Genomic DNA, 23,216 nt, shown 5'->3' with positions numbered 1-23,216 from the left:
TTTCAGTTTTCTGTCATACCCAAGAAGACTCGAGGCTGTAAATGCTGCCAAAGGTGCTTCAACAAAGTACTGACTAAAGGGTTTGATTACTTATGTAAATGTCATATTTCATTTTTTTCTTTCTAATATGTTTCCTTTTACATTATGGGGTATTGTGTGTAGATTGATGAGGGGGAAAACATATCAAGGCTGCAACCTAACAAAATGTGGAAAAGTCAGGTGATCTGAATACTTTCCGAATGCACTGTATACTGTATATGTATGTAAAACATTTACATTTGAGATTTTAGTCATTTAGCAGATTGCCTTATCCAGATCAATTTGCAGTAAGTGCATTCACCTTAAGATAGCTAGATGAGATAACCACATAGCACAGTCAAATATATAAGATACAAACATTCCATTCCAGATAAACAATGGCTATAAACTCAGCAAAAAAATAAATGTCCTCTCACTGTCAACTGTGTTTATTTTCAGCAAACTTAACATGTGTAAATATTTGTATGAACATAACAAGATTCAACAACTGAGACATAAACTGAACAAGTTCCACAGACATGTGACTAACAGAATTGTAATAATATGCCCCTGAACAAAGGGGGGGTCAAAATCAAAAGTAACAGCCATTATCTGGTGTGGCCACCAGCTGCATTAAGTACTGCAGTGCATCTCCTCCTCATGGACTGCACCAGATTTGCCAGTTCTTGCTGTGAGATGTTACCCCACTCTTCCAGCAAGGCACCTGCAAGTTCCTGTACATTTCTGGGGGGAAATGCACTAGCCCTCACCCTCCGATCCAACAGGTCCCAGACGTGCTCAATGGGATTGAGATCAGGGCTCTTCGCTGGCCATGACAGAACACTGACATTCCTGTCTTGCCTGAAATCACGCACAGAACGAGCAGTATGGCTGGTGGCATTGTCATGCTGGAGGGTCATTGTCAGGATGAGCCTGCAGGATGGGTTCCACATGAGGGAGGAGAATGTCTTCCCTGTAACGCAAAGCGTTGAGATTTTCTGCAATGACAACAAGCTCAGTCCGATGATGCTGTGACACACTGCCCCAGACCATGACGGACCCTCCACCTCCAAATCGATCCCGCTCCAGAGTACAGGCCTCGGTGTAATGCTCATTCCTTCAACGAAAATTGCGAATCCGACCATCACCCCTGGTGAGACAAAACCACGACTCGTCAGAGAAGGGCACTTTCTGACAGTCATGTCTGGTCCAGCGATGTCTGGTGAGGACCTGCCTTACTGGAGGCCTACAAGCCCTCAGTCCAGCCTCTCTCAGCCTATTGTGGACAGCCTGAGCAGTGATGGAGGAATTGTGCATTCCTGGTGTAATTCGGGCAGTTGTTGCCATCCAGGTTCTGTCCTGCTGGTGTGATTTTCGGATGTACGATCCTGTGCAGGTGTTTTTACACATGGTCTGCCACTGCGAGGACGATCAGCTGTCCGTCCTGTCTCCCTGTAGCGCTGTCTTAGGCGTCTCACAGTACGGACATTGCAATTTTTTTGCCATGGCCACATCTGCAGTCCTCATGCCTCCTTGAGCATGCCTAAGTCACGTTCACGCAGATGAGCAGGGACCCTGGGCATCTTTCTTTTGGTGTTTTTCAGAGTCAGTAGAAAGGCCTCTTTAGTGTGCTAAGTTTTCATAGCTGTGACCTTAGCATGGGAAACCATGTTTAAACCCTTTACAGTTAAAATCTGTGAAGATATTTAGATTTTTTCAGATTATCTTTGAAAGACAGGGGCCTGAAAAAGGTCAGTTTCTTTTTTTGCCAAGTTTATATTGCGTTTTGCAAAAACAATTACAATAATAAAAAATGTAAAATCGATTAATAAAAAAATCTGAGAACAGTAGTATTTGACACATACATGAAGGTACTCATAAGCAATAATTTCTGTTGAAAACACAAATGTGAAAAATGTGTGGATATACGATTTTGGAAATAAACTCCTCACATTGATATCTGATTTTCTTTTATCTTTGTACGTGGGACTCCAATGAGTAAGTCAGAGGTCTGGTTTCAGTGTTTTCAGAAGAGTAGGAGAAAAAGCAGCACAGGCACAAACGCACAGGATGTGACACTGAGCAATTTCGTGGCTTTCTCTCTTCAGACCATAGCAGTGAACAGATTTACAGATGGAGACTATGTCAGTCAAGGTACTCCACAATTGAACAAGAGACTCTGGTTTTATTGCTAGCCTTACAGTTCTTTGAGGTATATGTGGGCTCCAGTGCCTTGCCTGTAATGGTCTTCACGGACGATAATCCTTTAGCTTTTTTAAAACAAATGTACAATCAGAACCGCCGCCTTATGCGGTGGGCTCTGATTGTACAAGGATATAATGTACAGATAGCTTATGTGAAGGGCTCGGCGAATGTGGTTGCCGACGCTCTATCACGGGTTTACTAACTGGGGATGCGTTGGTTTTTATTATTGCAAACTGTATGATTGCATTTTTTTGTGGTGGGCGTGTTAAGTTCCCCAGTTTCTGCGTTGTAGTTCGTGTATTTGCATGTATTTATTTCAGGAGATGGCTTCCTGAATTCTCCCCAAGCAGCTGATTGGTCAGCCACATTGATGATTGGAGCTGACCCCTCCCCCTCGTCAAGACGCAGCTGTCTCCAATTACCCATTCCTTCTGAAGGTATATAAGCCAGTGTTCTGTTCAGAGGGATTTTGTCACATCCTGGTGTAACATTGAAAGCGGAAGAAATAATAATTATTGAAAATGTTTGTCTAAACATAGCAGTTAAACTAAACATTAGATTATGCATCATGTGAATACATTTGCATAAGCAAAACAATATCCTCAGTAAAATATGAGACATTGTGTCAGTGACACTATGAGCACTGGCAAAGTGTGTTATAATGATCTTAGAGATTTTAAGAATTTTGTTTCCAGATGACTGCTTAGGCTATTATTTGTATAACTGGTAATCACACACAATTAGTTTTTGCTGTTTGAAGCCTACTTGAAGAGTATTGTCTTCATGGACAAGTAGGCTGAAACAAATGTCAATGGCTTTCTGTTTACAGAATAGCTAGATGCCTTACCACACAAAACAATGTGGCTACCCTTGTCATCTCATTGTAATAAACTATCTGTAAACTGGTATTACTGGCTAGTATGTCACAGCTTCCTGCATCCTCTATTTGTACTGGTCCTCTAAACCTTTGTCAGGAACAAAGCAGTGTATATTTCCCTATAAATAAATAAAATGTAACCACTTTCAAATTCATAGACAGCTATGGATGCAAGGACGGACCGTCAATAATATAAAAATTATAGTTTTAACCATGTTTTGAGGCTTTACAGTGTGTGTTTACAGTAAGGCTTGCATTGTTTACTAACAAAGTAAAACAAGCATATTTTGGGTTCTGATGAGGATGACAGTTGACCGAAGCCCTTGAGGAATTTTAAGTTATATTCTTCAAGAAAATTGTATTATAGTATATAAATCACCAGATTAAAAAAAAATACATGGTAAAATTATAATTACACAGTAATAACATATTAATACATTTAGTATGAGTACCAGAAAGTGGGCTATTCCTTTGATACATTTATTTTCCAACTAAATATGCAGTAAGGAAATACTGTGGTGCCTGTAGGCATGTTTCTGCAGTAACCTGCCAAACCAAACCTCAACTGTGCTCAGTTTAACTGTAATTGAGGGAATGGAGGGAGCCTCTCAGTCATTAATCCATTTGTAGGCTACTAAAGATTCTGCACTCCTCCCTCACACACACAGCTCTACCGTTCGTTTTTTTCATCATGGCTCCAGCAGCAGACAGACTGGGATATTGGGGGCGACCAACCTCAACGCTGGATTGGTGTGAGGAGAATTATGTCGTCTCTTTCTACATCGCAGAATTCTGTAAGTACATCTGACACCATGCGTATGGCTAAACTGGAGTTTTAGGACACGAAAACGAATGCAATAAACACGGATGTGGATCCTTGCAGAAGGCCGTCTCGGAATAGGTAAACATCATGACAACGAGCCTGGTGGTGACAACGACATTCCCTTACGCTCGCGTCAGTAGATCAAGGTGCTCTTATATTTTATCTTAATAGACCTATAACTATAACTGCTACATTTTATCGGTGATGTTTTATACCGGTAAGTAAGTTGCGTGTGCGATGCCACGACGCAGACCTGCTGATGACTCAGAACTTCACTTGCAGCTGCAGCACCGCCCTTTCAAGTGCCGTTGCGATTACTGTAATAGGCTATCTAGTTAACGTTATATCAATGAGCTAGCTATACATTGATTCACTGGTGCGTAAAATTTACCGCACATTAAAGTCGCTACAAGACAGCTTCAGCTTCATACTGGGACAGCACAGCCACTCACATAGACACCCGCAGCGTGTTTTATATTAATGATAATTAACCTGAAGACTAAGAGTTCCATTCCAAGATAAAAACTGGCTACTCGGCTTTCGTGATTTTCTTTTGCAAACCTTTCTGAATGATACATGAGAGAGATAAAAAAAAAAATATGAGTGCAGCAGGCATCACGAGGCTTTCTGAGGATACAACGCCCATTGACCTGTTAATGGAATTTTGCCAAAATGCACGAAGGTCTGATCTGGCTACAAATGGCACCTCATGATGCAACATTGTACTTAAACTGGAACTATGTCAAGTGGGTCATAGTTAATTGTGTTGGACTACTGCTCTTTTACCTTTCTCTCTCTCTGATTTGCACACGACTCAGATTACACTGATTGACCCAACACCCCTCGTCTTTTCTCCTTCATGACCACAGGAAGGTGAAAACACTGGGTTGAATGACTATTTATATGCATGATGCATCATATGAAGAAAAAAGGCATCAAACTGGGAACTGATAACAGAACACTTACATTGTTCTTATAAATGTGTAGTAACACAGTATTACTAAAGTGACCATGTAAATGAGCCACGGCTAGCTTTTTCAAACAGAAATTTGCATCCTGTAGCACTAATTCCAAAAAGTTTTGGGACACTGTAAAGTCCATGGAGAATAAGAGCACCTCCTCCCAGCTGCCCACTGCACTGAGGCAAGGAAACCCTGTCACCACCGATAAATCTACCATAATCGATAATTTCAATAAGCATTTTTTCTACAGCTGGCCATGCTTTCCACCTGGGTACCCCTACCCCGGCCAACAGCTCAGCACCCCCTGGAACTCTTTTTATCTAAGAGGGTTGGCAGACGGGTTGCCTCCCACAATGTAAACAATGCGCCACGTCTGAGATTTCCGAGACTAGGCTTCAAGCTCTGGATGCAGGAGGAACAAAGAACTGAGTTAGCCAGGGAGCTCTTTTAGTGTTTTACCTCTTGCATGCTGTATAAGTCCCATTAAGCACCATTCTAACCATTAGCATGTCCATTTCCCATCAGTCTATATGTTAAATGGTTTGATTGTTCCTAACTTGATCACTAACCATCACTGGGTGTGGTGAAATCTTTAAATGAATGACTAAATTAAACTAAATTTACCAGTCTAAATCTTGCTTACAGAATGTAAACACAATTGTTTCTCTAAAACCTTGTTTTCTGTCTGCTAAGAGACACTAGTCATATACACCAAATGACTGTGTTTGTTGTTTGCTGTCATACAGTACATGTTGTATTGTCTTCCGCTGACAGTTGCTCTGTCTGTTATCTTGTTGTACAGGGAACACTGTCAGTAACCTGATTATGATCCTGCCTCCTATCTACGGTGCCATCCAGACGTATAAAGACGGCCTAGAGTACCGCTACGTCTACTCCTTCCTTGGACTGGCAGGTAAGTGTTCCATAGACAAGGAAAGTCGCACACACGCTAGGATCTCAGTTGCAATAATTTAATAACCAATGTTTCATCAGGGTATAATTACAGGTGTCTGTATGTAATCATGGCCGGGTGTGGCCTGATTTCATTGGTTAATTTACAGATATAAATCGAACATATAAAAAGCATGAATGGATAACATACACTCGTAGATCAAATTTCGCTACATAGGCCTACAATCATTTACAATTTGTAGGCCTATGTAACCTGTTTGTATCTATGATCGTATGTTATCCATTCATGCTTTTTATATGTTCTATTTATATCTGTAAATTAACCAATGAAATCAGGCCACACCCGGCCATGATTACAGACACCTGTGTGTCCTTTGAAACTATATAAACTAGTGACCCGCAGTGTTTGTCATTGTACCCTGATGAAGACAGCTTGTCTGTCGAGATGTTGGTTGTTAAATTATTTCATCTGAGCTCCTAGTGTACGGCTCTCCTTTTCTTTTTCAAGTGTTCTACTCCGCTAGCCAGGCTCTTGCCTAAACAGGTTTCTTTTGCCTCCAGATTTAAGTGTTCCATAGGGATCTGGAATTATTAGCATGATTGACTCATATCTGATAATACATATATGAGTCAAAGACGTATAAGGTTTTCAAAGTAGTAAAACAAGAAAACAGCAATTACAATTCCCTAAAATGCTTTATTATATTCATTGGAGTGTCACCTATGCCCTTATATTAGATATAAAATAAAGCCAATACTTTTTTTTGTGATTCATATGAATGTACCTTAGTAAAATGTAATTCAGTATAACACAAGTGTTTAAAAAAATAAAAATAATTATGCCAATTTTTCATAATCACAAGGTTATATGTCCATGCTTAGACTGGCAAAAATATAACTACCCAGAAAAAATGACATTCTTTTATGTTGAATACACACATATTTGATGTGTCACGGGTACAACTCAAAATTTGTTGAAGGTTTTTATAAAAACTTCCTGCCTTACACTGAAGAAAATGCTAAAATCTATGAAAATATCATTCACTTCATCCTTTGAGATTTGTTTTTTCACTCTGAGTCAACAAAACAAAGTTATTGTATTTTAATAGAAAATACTGCTGTTATACTGTATGACAATATTTTCTTACCCTGAATGACACATATCGCTACGGCCCACGAATATTGATTAAAAGGGATTCCTTCAGCAATAACAATAATGATCATATGAACTATTATGAGTAGCAGCAATAGCATTTTCTTGTAACGATTTTTAAGTTATAAAACTGTGTAAAAACGGTGCCTCCTCTGATTTAATCTCCATTTTCCCCCCCTTTTAAGCATCAGATTGTGTCATTGCATGGATCGGTGGATGATCAGGATTGACATCCTTCTTTCTTTCTGATAGCTAAAAAACAAAAATGTAATAGTAATGACACTGGCACAGAATAGGATTCACATCCATTAAATGTTATTAGTAGTCTATTAATTGTAGTTAAAACAAGTTAAATCAACTCCCTCTCCCTTTCTCTCTCAAACATGTTTTGTTACTATTTGATTGTTAATGTTAATAATAATCACTTTACTATAATTTGAGCCTGCGGCAACACTTTACATTGCTTAAAGTTGCATTATTACACAATTATTACAAGATAGTTAATGTTGTAAGTTATTAACTGATATAATCCATCAGTTATACCTTAATTGCAGTGCAATTAAACATTAACTACAGTGTAATAGTGCAACTTAATGTTAAGCTTTGTCCACCCAGCTTTACATCCTATTATCCTATTCTGTTGCTGACAGTAGCATGAAACCATGAAAACAATACCTTGCTAGTCTTTCCTCCCTAGCAACTGGATCTGCGTGAATATTTTGTCTATGCCGTGCAGCCCTCTCCTTATTATACAGTGGCATCTACATTATAAAGATAATGTGCCTTGAAATACCATCAAATGCCATGAAATAGTTTAAAATGAAAATATTCATTATTCATACAACAAGTAAATATGAATTGCATGATTAAATGTTGCAAACTAGTGAAAACATGGGATAACATAGCAACTGTCATTCAGCATAACGGGTGACATTGTGGTATAACATTAAACTTTTGTTGTGCTGAAGGACAAAAGCATGATACTGAAGGACGTATTTCATACATAAGCATATTTAACAGGCAGTTCCTTGGCTATCTATATAAAGTAATGACCTTGACCAATAAAGATTATCCTTACTTTTCATATTTAATATATAGCTTTTTTTCTGTGTTGTACTGAAGGATATGTGTTTTTGTTACAAAGGTTACTAGAGGGTGAAGAGGTGAATTCATCAAATATTTCAGAGATTTACTCACCAAATCACATTGATAGAGGGTCTTCAATGTGTCTTCTTTGTGATGTCACATACTGTCACATGATTACCATCATGTGATATGCTTTAAAATGTATTTTTACCTTTAATATACTGAATGACATTGATGAGGCGCCAAAGTCCAGACAAAAGTTATTCAAGTTATAAAATGTTTTTTTAGATACAGTATGTCACCCATTATTCTAAATTCAGAAAAAAAGAAACGTCCTCTCACTGTCAACTGCGTTTATTTTCAGAAAACTTAACATGTGTAAATATTTGTATGAACATAACAAGATTCAAGAACTGATACATAAACTGAACAAGTTCCACAGTCATGTGACTAACAGAAATGGAAAAATGTGTCCCTGAACAAGGGGGGGTCCAAATTAAAAGTAACAGTCAGTATCTGGTGTGGCCACCAGCTGCATTAAGTACTGAGGTGCATCTCCTCCTCATAGACTGCACCAGATTTGCCAGTTCTTGCTGTGAGATTGTTACCCCACTCTTCCACCAAGGTACCTGCAAGTTCCCGGACATTTCTGGGGGAATGGCCCTTGTCCTCACCCTCCGATCAAACAGGTCCCAGACGTGCTCAATGGGATTGAGATCCGGGCTCTTCGCTGGCCATGGCAGAACACTGACATTCCTGTCTTGCAGGAAATCACGCACAGAATGAGCAGTATGACTGGTGGCATTGTCATGCTGGAGGGTCATGTCAGGATGAGCTTGCAGGAAGGGTACCACATGAGGGAGGAGGATGTCTTCCCTGTAATGCACAGCTTTGAGATTGCCTGCAATGACAACAAGCTCAGTCCGATGATGCTGTGACACACCGCCCCAGACCATGACGGATACTCCACCTCCAAATCGATCCCGCTCCAGAGTGCAGGCCTCGGTTTAACGCTCACTCCGACGATAAACGCGAATCCAACCATCACCCCTGGTAAGACAAAACCGCGACTCGTCAGTGAAGAGCACTTTTTGCCAGTCCTGTCTGGTCCAGCGACGGTGGGTTTGTGCCCATAGGCGACGTTGCTGCCAGTGATGTCTGGTGAGGACCTGCCTTACAACAGGCCTACAAGCCCTCAGTAGAGCCTCTCTCAGCCTATTGTGGACAGTCTGAGCACTGATGGAGGGATTGTGCGTTCCTGGTGTAACTCGGACAGTTGTTGTTGCCATCCTGTATCTGTCTCGCAGGTGTGATGTTCGGATGTACCGATCCTGTGCAGGTGTTGTTACACGTGGTCTGCCACTGCGAGGACGATCAGCTGTCCGTCCTGTCTCCCTGTCTTAGGCGTCTCACAGTACGGACATTGCAATTTATTGCCCTGGCCACATCTGCAGTCCCCATGCCTCCTTGCAGCATGCCTAACACGGAACCCAAACCTGCTGCTCGCATGCGCCATCGTGCGCCATCGTGCATAAATTCATTTTGTTCCCCCACACCAAATGCAATCACGACACGCAGGTTAAAATATCAAAACAAACTCTGAACCAATTACATTAATTTGGGGACAGGTCAAAAAGTATTAAACATTTATGGCTTGCTCTTGCTAGCTAATTTGTCCTATTTAGCTAGCTTGCTGTTGCTAGCTAATTTGTCCTGGGATATAAACATTGAGTTGTTATTTTACCTGAAATGCCCAAGGTCCTCTTCTCCGACAATTATTCCACACATAAAACTGTCAACCGAATTGTTTCTAGTCATCTCTCTTCCTTCCAGGCTTTTTCTTTTCTTCTTGACGTTATATTGCGATTGGCAACTTTCATAAATTAGGTGCATCACCGCCACTGACCTCGTTCGTCTTCAGTCACCAACGTGGGTATAACCAATGAGGAGATGGCAGGTGGGTACCTGCTTCTACAAACCAATGAGGAGATGGGAGATGCAGAACTTGCAGCGCGATCTGCATCAGAAATAGAATTGATTTCTATTTTAGCACTTGGCAACGCAGACTCTCGTTGGCACGCGAGAGCAGTGTGGGTGCAATAATTGAATAACATAGTGTGGTCAGCCTATAAGGCACGTTCACGCAAATGAGCAGGGACCCTGGGCATCTTTCTTTTGGTGTTTTTCAGAGTCAGTAGTAAGGCCTCTTTAGTGTCCTAAGTTTTCAGAACTGTGACCTTAATTGCCTACTGTCTGTAAGCTGTTAGTGTCTTAATGACCGTTCCACAGGTGCATGTTCATTAATTGTTTATGGTTCATTAAACAAGCATGGGAAACAATGTTTAAACCCTTTACAATGAAGATCTGTGAAGTTATTTGGATTTTTACAAATTATCTTTGAAAGACAGGGTCCTGATAAAGGGACATTTCTTTTTTTGCTGAGTTTATATATTGTTGCAAACACTAACACAATTATGCCATGGGTGTTCATTTATATTTTTAGGATGAATTTCTACATTTTAAAAACACTTTTGTCATTAGAATTTTAACCCGGACAGTTACACTGCAGGACATTTTGATGCTTTAGAGCTTGCAAAACAAATATTTCTGGGTCAAAAGAAGGGTAAGAGTTGAGTGATTTAATATAATATTCATACATATTTATCTTTTTATGTTAAATGAATGGCCTTTGGACACCAAATTTACACGTCTCGTCTTTGACCCTTATAACCTATAGTATAACCTTACAGTCACAAGGATTTGGCAAAGTTAGTCTTGTCCCTAATGTCTTTTAAAGTGAGAGTTTTTTTAGACTGAAATTGCATTATCAAGATGCTTTCCTTTATTTGAAAGATGGGTTTTAATGTCTATGCTTCTTGCTGGTTGTTTGATCTGATCTCTTCTTTTGTTCCAGCTGTTGGCATTGGCTCCTGGTGCTTCCATATGACGCTGCAATATGAGATGCAGGTGAGCTGACTTTTAGTATCTAAAAATAAATCATGATTTGTCAGCATACTGTATGCATCCACCATAGATCACTGTGTTCTCATAATTGTATGGACTTTTTCAGCTGTTAAGGACATAAAAAATGACACCTCATCGTTTCCTGCAGAATGCTCAAACTGTTTTTCAACTCTCCATCCCATTATACATCACTATCTGTGTCTCTGCTGTCTGTCCCCCGCAGTTGCTGGACGAGCTGCCAATGATCTACAGCACCTGTGTCTTTGTCTACTGTCTGTAAGTACCCAACATAATGAATTTACACTCCAACTTTCACAGTGCCATTGCCATTGAGCAGCCCAGGCCCAAAGCCCACTGAAAGTAATTTGAGGGCAGTATACATGTGATCAATGAAAAGTTAATCCAATCCTACAATTGATTTATCCCAAGAAAACACACCTTTTTCATAGCTATAGATGACATGGTACAGAGTTGATGTCTATTGATTCAGTGCCACTTGCACTTCCCCCATTTTAACTGGGTCATCGTTCATCATCTTGCTCTCCATCCCTCTCAAAAGCCTTAATGTATACTGTATGTCTATAATTACAAATATGTGTTTCATTAGAGGAATGAGAAATTAATTAATTTTTTCTGTTGCAGATATGAATGCTTCAAGCAAAAAAACACTCTGGGTGTATTCCCTATCATGTTGTTACTCATCTTCAGTGTCTCAGTCAGTGTGGTGAGTGTCTTATATTTCCCACATAACTGTTTTGTCCCTTTTCATTCCATGACTATATGTCAATGATTAATGTCACCATCTCAAATCTCTTTTTCCCAGGTGTATTTACAATGGAAAGAGCCAGTCTTTCACCAGGTAAGAAAGAGAGTACATTTTCGCTCTTCGGTGAGCATGCTCTTTGTTTGCTTTTAGAGTTTACTGTTTCATTAGTACATATTGCCCCTGGCTAACTGTGGAAACAGCCGGACATGAGGTCCTGTTAGATCCAGTTAGATTGCTATTGTGGCATGTCCGTTCAAATGTCTCTGTTCAGGAATCTAATATTTTGCAGCATTGTCACTTTGGGCTATTGACAATGTCGCTCAACACCTTTTGACTATGGTTCAGTCTGATCTTACAACTTCAGGTTACAGTTGTATTATAAACTCCTCTCTAGCATACCTCACAATAGTCAGTGAGGCTGTGGATATTGAGAGTCTAGAGAAGCATCTGTGTTGCTCCACAACAACAGAAACAACGTGACAAAGCAACCTTTGTTTACACTTCAGAGCCCTCTCTGGTTACTAAACCCCACCGCTCCATGGTGGCACACATTTAGCCATAAACATGCCCACAACAGTCAGTTTTAGCGGACATGGAATTGATTTATTAGATCATTACAAGAAGTAGGCTGCTCCAGCCGTAGACAACATTACATACATTAAAAATGATCGAGGATAAAAACACATTAAAGCCCAAAGGCTTATTTCCATTGTGGTCCTTGGAGACAGTTAGATGGCAGGTGGTCATGAGCTCTATATCAGCATATGTTAACATATTATTTAAACGGATTCTTACCAAACTGATGCAAGTATTTGATTTGCTACAGTGTACCCATTTAGATACAATACAACAACGGTGACCATTTATACGTTCCATTAACCGTCACAAAATAGCAGTCTTTATTTGAGCATGGATTTAGCACAACCTGGTGGTTGGAACATGTACATGCTGTACAGTAGTGTTGTCTATCAAGGTCCTTAGTGTTGAGCAGACTGGTTGAAAACATGTGCATTATACACTTCATTTCACCTCTGTTCTGAAAACACCAGGTTTAGGCTACTGTAAAATATGACAGGTGTAGATTTGGTTGCTTTTCAAAGCGTGTTCTTTGTGTGTCCTCACCCCTCAGGTCATGTATGGTGCACTTGTAGCATGCTTGGTGATGCGCTCTATCTTCATAGTTACATGGTAAGTGGCAGTGTGGCCGCAGAAATGTGGCCCGGTAGTTTGGGAAATTAACTGAGAGGTCAAGAGTACATTTATTATCCTTACAATGTACATCAATTGTTTAATAGCCACTCACTCACTGGATGCTGCTGGTATCCTGATATTTGTGATTCTGGATGACATTTTCAGAAACTACAGTACAAAGTAGGGCTATGTTATAACAGTGTTTATACATCTCATCGGACTCCCTGTGTTTCCATTGCAGGGTGTACCCCTGGCTCAAACCTCTGTGTTACATCTCCCTGAGTGTCTTTCTGCTGGGGTTCATGTTGTGGAACATTGATAATCTGGCCTGTGACTCACTCAGGTAAATGTACAATCAAATGACAAACGCTGCCAACAGAATATGGACATCCATTTGTAGACAGAATCAAAATGTAAAACTCTCTCTCTTTGCTCGCCACTCTCCTTTTAGATCCACCAGACAGAAACTGCCCTCTGTTGTTGGGGCGGTGACACAGTTCCATGCCTGGTGGCACATCCTCACAGGCCTGGGCTCCTACCTACACATACTCTTCAGGTAAGCCATGAATAGATCTATAGGATTTAAATAGGGTCTGCGCTTTGTATTTGTTCCCACTTAAATTGATTTATGCTGCTTCAAGAACATCGTCATTGTTTAATGAAAAAAATTGACTGGTATCTTGCGTATTTTATGATTTAAGTGTAATGACTGATTAGATGATTCCTACAACAATGTATCACAAAAAAAATCTAAAATGTTCTGTTGTCACTTAGCCTCCAGATAAGGTCAACCTTTCTCAAACACAGACCAAAAGTAAAGGTAAGCATTCTTTCCTCCCAGTTCTTCAACACATCCCAGTCCTATGCTTGTGTATATGGCACCACAATACCAACACTAACCTAACACTGGTCTACAATGTGTTTAATCAGTTCCTATGTGGAGTGTGGCCCATGTTGCACATTGAGGCACAAAAGACTAGCTGAGTGACTGGGGACCATGAAGGATGGTGACTGCCATTAAACAGGCATCAGTACAGAGACCTGACCTGCCAGTCTGCCAACCCCCCTCTGCTGTCTATGGGACATATGCACCCCACTACCAGAGGGCAGCCAGGCTACACCCCAACCTACCACTCCGGGGACCCTTTGGTTCTGCACTGTGACGATTTGCCAAGTACAGTATAGCATTGAGAGTTTATATGGAATTATCTGATTTTTCACTTTCATCTATCAACATATAGTAGATTATTAGATTTTGGTGGTGATATTGTAGTGACATTTTGTTTAAATTTACTCTAACATATTTCCTGGAATATGGATACCGCAAAAAAATATATATAAATCATACTAGTGTATCTATTAGAGGTCGACCGATTATGATTTTTCAACGCCGATACCGATTATTTGAGGACCCCCAAAAAACCCGATACCGATTAATCGGCCGGTTAATTTTTTAAAATTTGTAACAATGACAATTACAACATTACAGAATGAACACTTATTTTAACTTAACATAATACATCAATAAAATCAATTTAGCCTCAAATAAAATGAAACATGTTCAATTTGGTTGAAATAATGCAAAAAAAAAGTGTTGGAGAAGAAAGTAAAAGTGCAATATTTGCCATGTAAAAAAGCTAACGTTTAAGTTCCTTGCTCAGAACATGAGAACATATGAAAGCTGGTGGTTCCTTTTAACAAAAAGTTATGTTGTAGTTATTATAGGAATTATAGGACAATTTCTCTATACTATTTTTATTTCATATACCTTTGACTATTGGATGTTCTTATAGGCACTTTAGTATTGCCAGTGTAACAGTATAGCTTCCATCCCTCTCCTCACTCCTACCTGGGCTCGAACCAGGAACACATCGACAACAGCCACCCTCGAAGCAGCGTTACCCATGCAGAGCAAGGGGAACAACCACTCCAAGTCTCAGAGCGAGTGACGTTTGAAACGATATTAGCTCGCACCCCGCTAACTAGCTAGCCATTTCACATCGGTTACACCAGCCTAATCTCGGGAGTTGATCAGCTTGAAGTCATAAACAGCTCAATGCTTGAAGCGTTGCGAAGAGCTGCTGGCAAAACGCACAAAAGTGCAGTTTGAATGAATGCTTACGAGCCTGCTGGTGCCTACCACCACTCAGTCAGACTGCTCTATCAAATCATAGACTTAGTTATAACATAATAACACACAGAAATACGAGCCTTAGGTCATTAAAATGGTTGAATTCGGAAACTATCATCTCGAAAACAAGACGTTTATTCTTTCAGTGAAATACGGAACCGTATGCAAATGCGCTTTTGTTAAATCATCCCCCGTTGGGCGAAGTTGGCTGTCTTTGTTAGGAAGAAATAGTCTTCACAGAGTTCGCAACGAGCCAGGTCACACAGTTCCTAACGAGTCATGTTAGTTAGTTGATAATACTAACTAAATATGCAGGTTTAAAAATATATACTTGTGTATTGATTTTAAGAAAGGCATTGATGTTTATGGTTAGGTACACATTGGAGCAACGACAGTCATTTTTCGCAAATACGCACCGCATCGATCATATGCAACGCAGGACACGCTGGTAACGCTAGTAATATCATCAACCATGTGTAGTTAACGAGTGATTATGATTGATTGATTGTTTTTATAAGAAGTTTAATGCTAGCTAGCAACTTACCGTGGCTTCTTACTGCATTTGCGTAACAGGCAGGCTCCTCGTGGAGTGCAATGTAAGGCAGGTGGTTAGAGTGTTGGACTAGTTAACTGTAAGGTTGCAAGATTGAATCCCTGAGCTGACAAGGTAAAAATCTGTCGTTCTGCCCCTGAACAAGGCAGTTAACCCACCGTTCATAGGCCATCATTGAAAATAAGAATGTGTTCTTAACTGACTTGCCTAGTTAAATAAAGGTGTAAACTTTTTTTTTTAAATGGCCAAATCGGTGTCCAAAAATACCGATTTCCGATTGTTATGAAAACTTGAAATCGGCCCCAATTAATCGGCCATTCTGATTAATCGGCCGACCTCTAGTATCTATTGTAACATTCAATATAACACCTTAGCATATTCACAAACCATAATAACGTCAGGTAGTCGGCATTAGCTGGCTGTATGTCATGGTTGTGTTTAGACCTGGGAACTGTTTGTTACCCCTCCATCCTCCTCTGAGGGAATCTGGTCTAGATGATGTAGTGTGTTGGTCACAGACGGGACTGAAACAGACAGGGACACAGGAAAAGGTTTGATATCAATTATCTTCTCCATTTCTTTCCTCTGCAAGTGATTGGTCACACAGGAAAACTCTGACTTCAATATTTGATTTATGCCAAGTGTGGATCTGCATTGCAAATTCTGAAGTTGCTCTGAGATTGTGTTTTTGATGATTTACTTTAATATTATTAACAAATCACAGGGATATGATACAATTTCATCTAAGGATTGTTCCACTGCACAAAATTCAGTACCATTTATATCATAGTGGGAATTCCACATGGTCATTATTTTCATGTGTACTATTACAAAAAAAGTGTATTTCCCAACGCAAAATATCATAAAGGCTTACCTAAAATACATACACTACTGTTCAAAAGTTTGGGGTCAGTTAGAAATGTCCTTGTTTTTCAAATTGATCAGAAATACAGTGTAGACATTGTTAATGTTGTAAATTACTATTGTAGCTGGAAACAGCAGATTTTTTATGGAATGTCTACATAGGCGTACAGAGGCCCATTATCAGAAACCATCGCTCCTGTGTTCCAATGGCACATTGTGTTAGCTAATCCAAGTTTATAATTTTAAAAAGGCTAGTTGATCATTAGAAAACCATTTTTGCAATTATGTTAGCACAGCTGAAAACTGTTGTGTTGATTAAAGAAGCAATACAACTGGCCTTCTTTAGACTAGTTGAGTATCTGGAGCATCAGCATTTGTTGGTTCGATTACAGGCTCAAAATGGCCAGAAACAAATAACTTTCTTCTGAAACTCATTAGTCTATTCTTGTTCTGAGAAATGAAGGCTATTCCATGTGAGAAATTGCCAAGAAACTGAGATCTCGTACAACGCTGTGTACTACTCCCTTCACAGAACAGTGCAAACTGGCTCTAACCAGAATAGAAAGAGGAATGGGAGGCCCCGCTGCACAACTGAGCAAGAGGACAAGTACATTAGAGGGTCTAGTTTGAGAAACAGATGCCTCACAAGTGCTCAACTGGCAGCTTCATTAAATATGACCCGCAAAACAACAGTCTCAACGTCAACAGTGAAGAGGCGACTCCAGGATGCTGGCCTTCTAGGCAGAGTTGCAAAGAAAAAGCCATATCTCAGACTGGCCAATAAAAAGAAAATATTAAGATGGGCAAAGGAACACAGACACTGGACAGAGGACAGAGGAACTACACATATATGTCTACATATATGTCTACACTGTATTTCTGATCAATTTGATGTTATTTTAATCTACAAAAAAATAATATTTTCTTTCAAAAACAAGGACATGGTAGTGTTTATCTGCACAAGCTTTGATGTTGCTGTCAAAACAAGGAATGAGGGATGAGAAAATAGTGTTTTGACTGACCATGGACTCTGACTAAATAATTTGGAGTGGTTTGTTTTTGGATGGATTTGTCAATTGATATCTATACTTTGTCTTAGCAATGAATACAGGCATCTGCATGTCTGCAATATTTAAATTATTATCAGTGTCCCGTATTATCCCACACACATTTGCCTGAAGGATGACACTTTTGAACCTGTTAGTATGTACTGTACTGCTCAGTTCATGCATATCTTTTCGAATGGCCACTAGATGGCATGGATTGCCATATTTCAGTTTCAGGTTATGTTCATTTGCCAAAGGATACTGTCCTGTGAAAGGTTTGCCTGCTAAACACCCTCCAGTTTTATTTGCTTAACTCTTACGGGTCACAAATGTAAACATATTGGGGAAATACTGTAGCTCACAATGCAGCATTTTGGGGATGTGGCTATGTGAAACTTCATGTGACTTTGATCTTCAAATGTGAAAATGTAATGTACTTATGTATGGGAATAATATATATGTCTCTTAAGTAATGGAATAACACAGATATGAAGTGAATACAGAGTGTGATACAAGAACCCATTAACCTTATGGAGTACCTGAACTGCTACATGCTCAGACATTGTGACACATGCATATCAGTGTTTTGATTAGGGTTACATTCACATGGTCTTTGTTCTCAAACCTTAGATTAGGTTACAATAATGTTTATATGTTCAGCAGCACCATATGAAGGAGAGATAAGTAGTCATTTAGAAATTACAATGTATTTAATGACCTTAAATCACTGCTTGTAAAAGTTGGAAGGTGGACGATTATTACTGATAAAAGGCGCCTTGTTTCAAGTGACCTTGATGTTCACGATCAATCTAAACTGCTTAAATAAAATCCCCTGTGTGTTTTAGGAACACTTGTCTTCTGTGATAAAGCCAGTGAAAATAGCTTTTTTTGGATGATGCGATAGACCATGTAATAATCATTCATAACCTGTCTTGTCTGATGTTCCAATCTACCAGTATAGCTACATAATACATATGTCTTTTGTTTTATGTAATCTCTTATCTAATCGATAGCCAGAAGCTACTGTAGTTGTACATAAATACTCAATCTGATGATTCTGGATGACAGAATCACAATTGTCTATATATTTAGTTTGTTTAGTTGGTAAATGTTCAAACCTAAAAACCTGTTATTCATAATCCAAGCTCAGGGTGGCAGTGTTAACAGAAAGAAATCTCAGGTTTACAACACACCCAACGCTTCTACAGTAGCATGCTATGCTTGTTTAGTGATGAATACAGTGGAAAAATACTGATCACTAAAGAAACACCCATGAATGATTCATGGTTTTGATACCATGTCTGCCACCACTTTTATATATCTTATCATAATGGAGCATAATTGTAACTAGTCGGACATAGTGTGTTGGGTCATGCACCTTTGAGATGTGTCAGATAGTAGTAGTGAGCTACGTCACTGTTGGTTTACTGCCAATAAAGAGACAGCATATTTACTACAGTAGCATGCTATGCTTGTTTAGTGATGAATACAGTGGAAAAATACTGATCACTAAAGAAACACCCATGAATGATTCATCTGACGCGGGACGTGGACCCCACTCCATCATAGTCTTGGCCCACTTAAGTGGTGCCTTTGGAGCGGCGACCCTCGCCGCCAACCTCGGACTGGGGACCCTTACAGCGGGCCCCGAATAGAAGGGAGGCTCCGGCAGCGCCGGACAGGCGGGAGACTCCGGCAGCGCCGGAGTGAAGGGCGACTCTGGCAGCTCCTGACTGACGGGCGGCTCTGGCAGCTCCTGACTGATGGGCGGCTCTGGCAGCTCCTGACTGACGGGCGGCTCTGGCAGCCCCTGACTGACGGGCGGCTCTGGCAGCTCCTGACTGACGGGCGGCTCTGGCAGCTCCTGACTGACGGGCGCCTCTGGCAGCTCCTGACTGACGGGCGGCTCTGGCAGCTCCTGACTGACGGGCGGCTCTGGCAGCTCCTGACTGACGGGCTGCTCTGGCAGCGCTGGACAGGAGGGAGACTCTTTATGATTCTCAATCAGAAATAACGATTGACAGCTGCCTCTGATTGGGAACCATACCAGGCCAAACACATAGAAATACCAAACATAGAACAAAAACATTGAATGCCCACCCCAACTCACGCCCTGACCAACCTAAAATAGAAACATACAAAAGGAACTAAGGTCAGGACGTGACAGTGTGTGCGTAGCAGGACATGTGTGTGTGTATGTGCGTCTGTTTGTGTGTGTGTGCGTATGGCTGTGTGAATGTGTGGGCGTGAGAAGTCAGTATAAAATGAATTGTTTTGTATTCTTGACTTTAGAACGTTCTGTGAATAAACCTTTTTGACTATTTAGCTGGGCCTCCATCTGTTTCAATCGACCAGGATCTTACAAATTCTGGTTTGCAGACTGAGAGTAATATAGTTAAATTGGGTGATGTACCTGGAGAACATAATTCTCTTATCAAGTATGCGTTATCCAAGAGTCAAACACTTATAATGGAAGGATTCATCTCCCAAAAAACATTACAATTAGTCTTTCCTTTGAGTCACCATGCCGTTAGAGTCTGTTAGAGTCTGATCAGACAAATATATTACATTTTATTATTATTTTCTACTACAAACCTCATTAAAAAAAGGTTCACAGAACAGATATGGAAGTTTTTACAGTTTAGACTATAGAGGCAAGTCAGAAAAAATCTGTTCCACCAAAGAATTACAACACAGCTAATCTGCCCCAGCTCCTTCTCATCGAATCAACATCGAATCAACAAGCTGTTCAACACTAAACACACAAAATCACTATCCCATTTTCCCAGCAGGTTCTCTAGGGTTTTTAGGAAATGTGTGTATTTCCTGCCTCAATAATTACAGTAGATTATTTGTATTCATAGATAGGGATTTTATCAGATTAACACTCAGCCCAAGAACTACATGTCATTTTGTTTTTTGTTTTTAAGAAGCATCTTTGAGATGATTTTATAATGAAAAGTGCTATATACAATACATTTATTATTATTGTTATTATTACTCTTAGTTTTGTGAATTCTATGAATTCTTTTGCAATCAAAAGAGTTTCTGGGTTCAATGACTGAGAACATTCTTCTTGGGCTGCGAGAATACAAGATCTAACACATTAGATAGCGAAAACTATGAATTAAATGCAAATAATCTCAAGACAAAACCACAAAATACAAGTATTGATTTAAATTAGATTTGATCATGTATCTTGTGCATCTCAGTTTTGTCCCTGTATTTAGTTGATCAAGTACCAATGCATGTACTGTAGAAGGTATACAAATGTGTGGAAATTAGGTAAACATAAAAAATAAATAAAAAACTGAAGTTTTCGGTAGTGGTAATCAATCTGAAGTACCTGAGCCATTCTTCCTGTGTAATAAACACTCCCTGCTCTGAGACAGTAATATCACTGGGCAGAGCTCTGGACGTGTGCTACCTTTGCACGTTGTGTTTCAGTTAATATGTCATCTAAGAGCTGGGAACAACATGGTGTAGGTAGAATAGTTTCCTCACATAGAAACCTGGGACATACAGTACATTAAATGACATATTATGATTCTCTGTCTCTGCTCCTTATTGATTGTTTTTGTTCTAAGGTTCACATTCATCCCCGTTCTCTCTTGCAACAGAGATGTTATTTCAATGAAACAGACTAACCTGGATAATTAAAGGTTAAACAAGGCAACAGTAAACATGTCGTCTCTCGCGAATGACGCAGCAACCCCCTTGTGCCAATTGAGATATCGTGTGACTAACAGATTTCAGTTAATCACTATATTTCCCACCTTGGGCAAATCAGTGTAATTTTGTAAATGCCGGATCTCTATGGCAAGACGCATAATTCACTCAAGTTTAGTCAAAATCGGGCCAGTACTGTCTGATATATCAAGTGACTAACATAGTAATGGACAGAGACAGATCCAAAGTCCCCTCCCCTTCATCGTGGGTGACAATAAAAATATTTTTTGCCCAAATAGGGTGAAGGGTCAGAAAGTTACAAACTTATTTAAACTGTACAAAAATATAAACGCAACATGTGTTGGTCCCAAGTTTCATTATCTTAAATAAAAGTTCCCAGAAATGTTCCAAAAGCACAAAAAGCTTATTTCGCTCAAGCCTGCTGCTTCGCTCAGTTGTGTCTGTTTTTTTTTTAAAGTCTTATGTTTTCTATCTAGTATTTATTCATTACACTGTATGTAATACAGAATGTGCAGTATTTTCTGAACAAAATGACATTTGCGCAGGTACATATCTATAGGGGAGGCATGTTCAATGGGAGGCATTGGAACTGTTCCATCAGATGATGCCTCCCCATAAAACCATGGTTTCTCTCTTTTTAGTATTTCAGGCATTGGGTAGGTACACAGGTGCTACTGTAGGCTGCTATGTGACAGCCTGCAGAACAGCCACAGAGCCACTTGTATCCTTAGGGGTTACTGGCACAGGCGTAGCGTATACTAAAGGCCAAGCCAACATTTTAATGAGAGCAATACATGCATGATGAAGGCCATTAGCAAAGAATAAGACCCAGTGTTTCCTGTTTCAAAATGATTCAGCAGAGTTGCACAAGACAGACAACTAACTATGAGTTTGTTTTAGTGGTCACACACTCTTGGCTTGGGTTGCATCAGTTTGATTTATAGTTGTCCAAATGTTGATGAGCAGCAATTACGAATTTGGACCATCATTACAGCATATCAGTCAAACATGATGGAAAAGGAGATTGCAGCAGTGGTGTTTTTCCTGAAAAGACTGATCAAGAAGGTGGAAAAGTTGGAGACCCAGAAAGTGGACATGTTTGTGGAGCGGTTGACTGTTGCCCTGCAGGAGAATTCAGGGTGCATTGGTAGCCTGACAACCCCAGCAAATTACTTTAGGTGTATTCGGCTGAACAGGTTGCAGAGGGAGGATCCAGAGCTGCTGCGAGCCTGCCAGGAGAGTGGGGTTCAGTACAAGGACCTTGGCCTGCTCAGGGGAAGTGTGTTGCATATATGGAGAGAAGAAACATGCTTTCAAGGTGGCCAGTTTCTTTGGTGATGAGGATGTGACAAAGACGGTGACCAGCGCGGTTCCTCCTCAGATGAGTATAGTGGCCTCAGGGAAACCCGTCCTCCCCCTACCTTCCCCTAAAATCTCCACACATATCAGGTGATCTACCCAGCTGCTCCTTTGCGGCGTCCTCCAGTGCCCAAGCAGAAGAAGATGGTACCCGGTAAATCATATGACAGCCCTCCACATCCCCCTCACTATGGCTTCAGACCCCAAGGGAGACACACCCAGCCCTTCACAGACAAAATGTCTGGAATCTGCTGGCCAGAGAGGGGGGCATGGGTACTAGGGTGGAACTCCAGGCCTGGCTTACTGTTAGTGACCACTGTAGCAAGTGTTGACATTAGTATTAGCCTGTTCCAGGGGGGAAATCTGTCGATGTGCCCTTGAACGATTCATCTAACCGTAAATCGCTCGGGATAAGAGCGTCTGCTAAATGACTCAAATATAAATAGGGCAGCGTGGGTGAGACAGGTATGAGTCACTTAATGAGAGCTTAACAATTAGGAACTGAGTCATGTCTGGAATACCAAGATTCATAGATTGTTCAAATACACTAAATTACCAAAAGTATGTGTGAGCCATTCTGTGAGCTTGTGTCCACTTCGCGTCTGAGCTGTTGTTG

General features: G+C 40.3%; 1 protein-coding gene and 1 pseudogene across 1 annotated transcript; both read left to right on the top strand.

Annotated features, from left to right (window-relative positions):
* Positions 1-3,694: 3,694 nt before the first annotated feature.
* On the top strand, positions 3,695-14,374 carry LOC112259354 (alkaline ceramidase 3). Its single transcript, XM_024434062.2, has 11 exons — positions 3,695-3,894; positions 5,688-5,798; positions 10,951-11,003; positions 11,224-11,276; positions 11,643-11,724; positions 11,824-11,859; positions 12,896-12,954; positions 13,199-13,300; positions 13,409-13,513; positions 13,732-13,777; positions 13,888-14,374. The coding sequence occupies exons 1-11, from the start codon at positions 3,792-3,794 to the stop codon at positions 13,939-13,941; spliced, it is 804 nt and encodes a 267-aa protein (XP_024289830.1). The 5' UTR covers positions 3,695-3,791; the 3' UTR covers positions 13,942-14,374.
* Positions 14,375-22,204: 7,830 nt separating this feature from the next.
* On the top strand, positions 22,205-22,910 carry LOC112259352 (annotated as a pseudogene).
* The last annotated feature ends 306 nt before the right edge of the window (positions 22,911-23,216 follow it).

Source organism: Oncorhynchus tshawytscha, linkage group LG09, assembly GCF_018296145.1.
Source record: "Oncorhynchus tshawytscha isolate Ot180627B linkage group LG09, Otsh_v2.0, whole genome shotgun sequence".
In the NCBI taxonomy this organism is placed as follows: domain Eukaryota; kingdom Metazoa; phylum Chordata; class Actinopteri; order Salmoniformes; family Salmonidae; genus Oncorhynchus; species Oncorhynchus tshawytscha.
Note: the sequence above shows the minus strand (reverse complement) of the source record. Positions and strands in the feature narration are given on the sequence as shown.

Bases quoted from the DNA above. Each gene is read 5' to 3' on its own strand.
- LOC112259354 (XM_024434062.2), top strand. From the start codon at position 3,792: ATGGCTCCAGCAGCAGACAGACTGGGATATTGGGGGCGACCAACCTCA. The intron at 11,860-12,895 runs GTAAGAAAGAGA...CTCACCCCTCAG, and splicing joins AAGAGCCAGTCTTTCACCAG to GTCATGTATGGTGCACTTGT. The intron at 13,514-13,731 runs GTAAGCCATGAA...GTTGTCACTTAG, and splicing joins TACCTACACATACTCTTCAG to CCTCCAGATAAGGTCAACCT.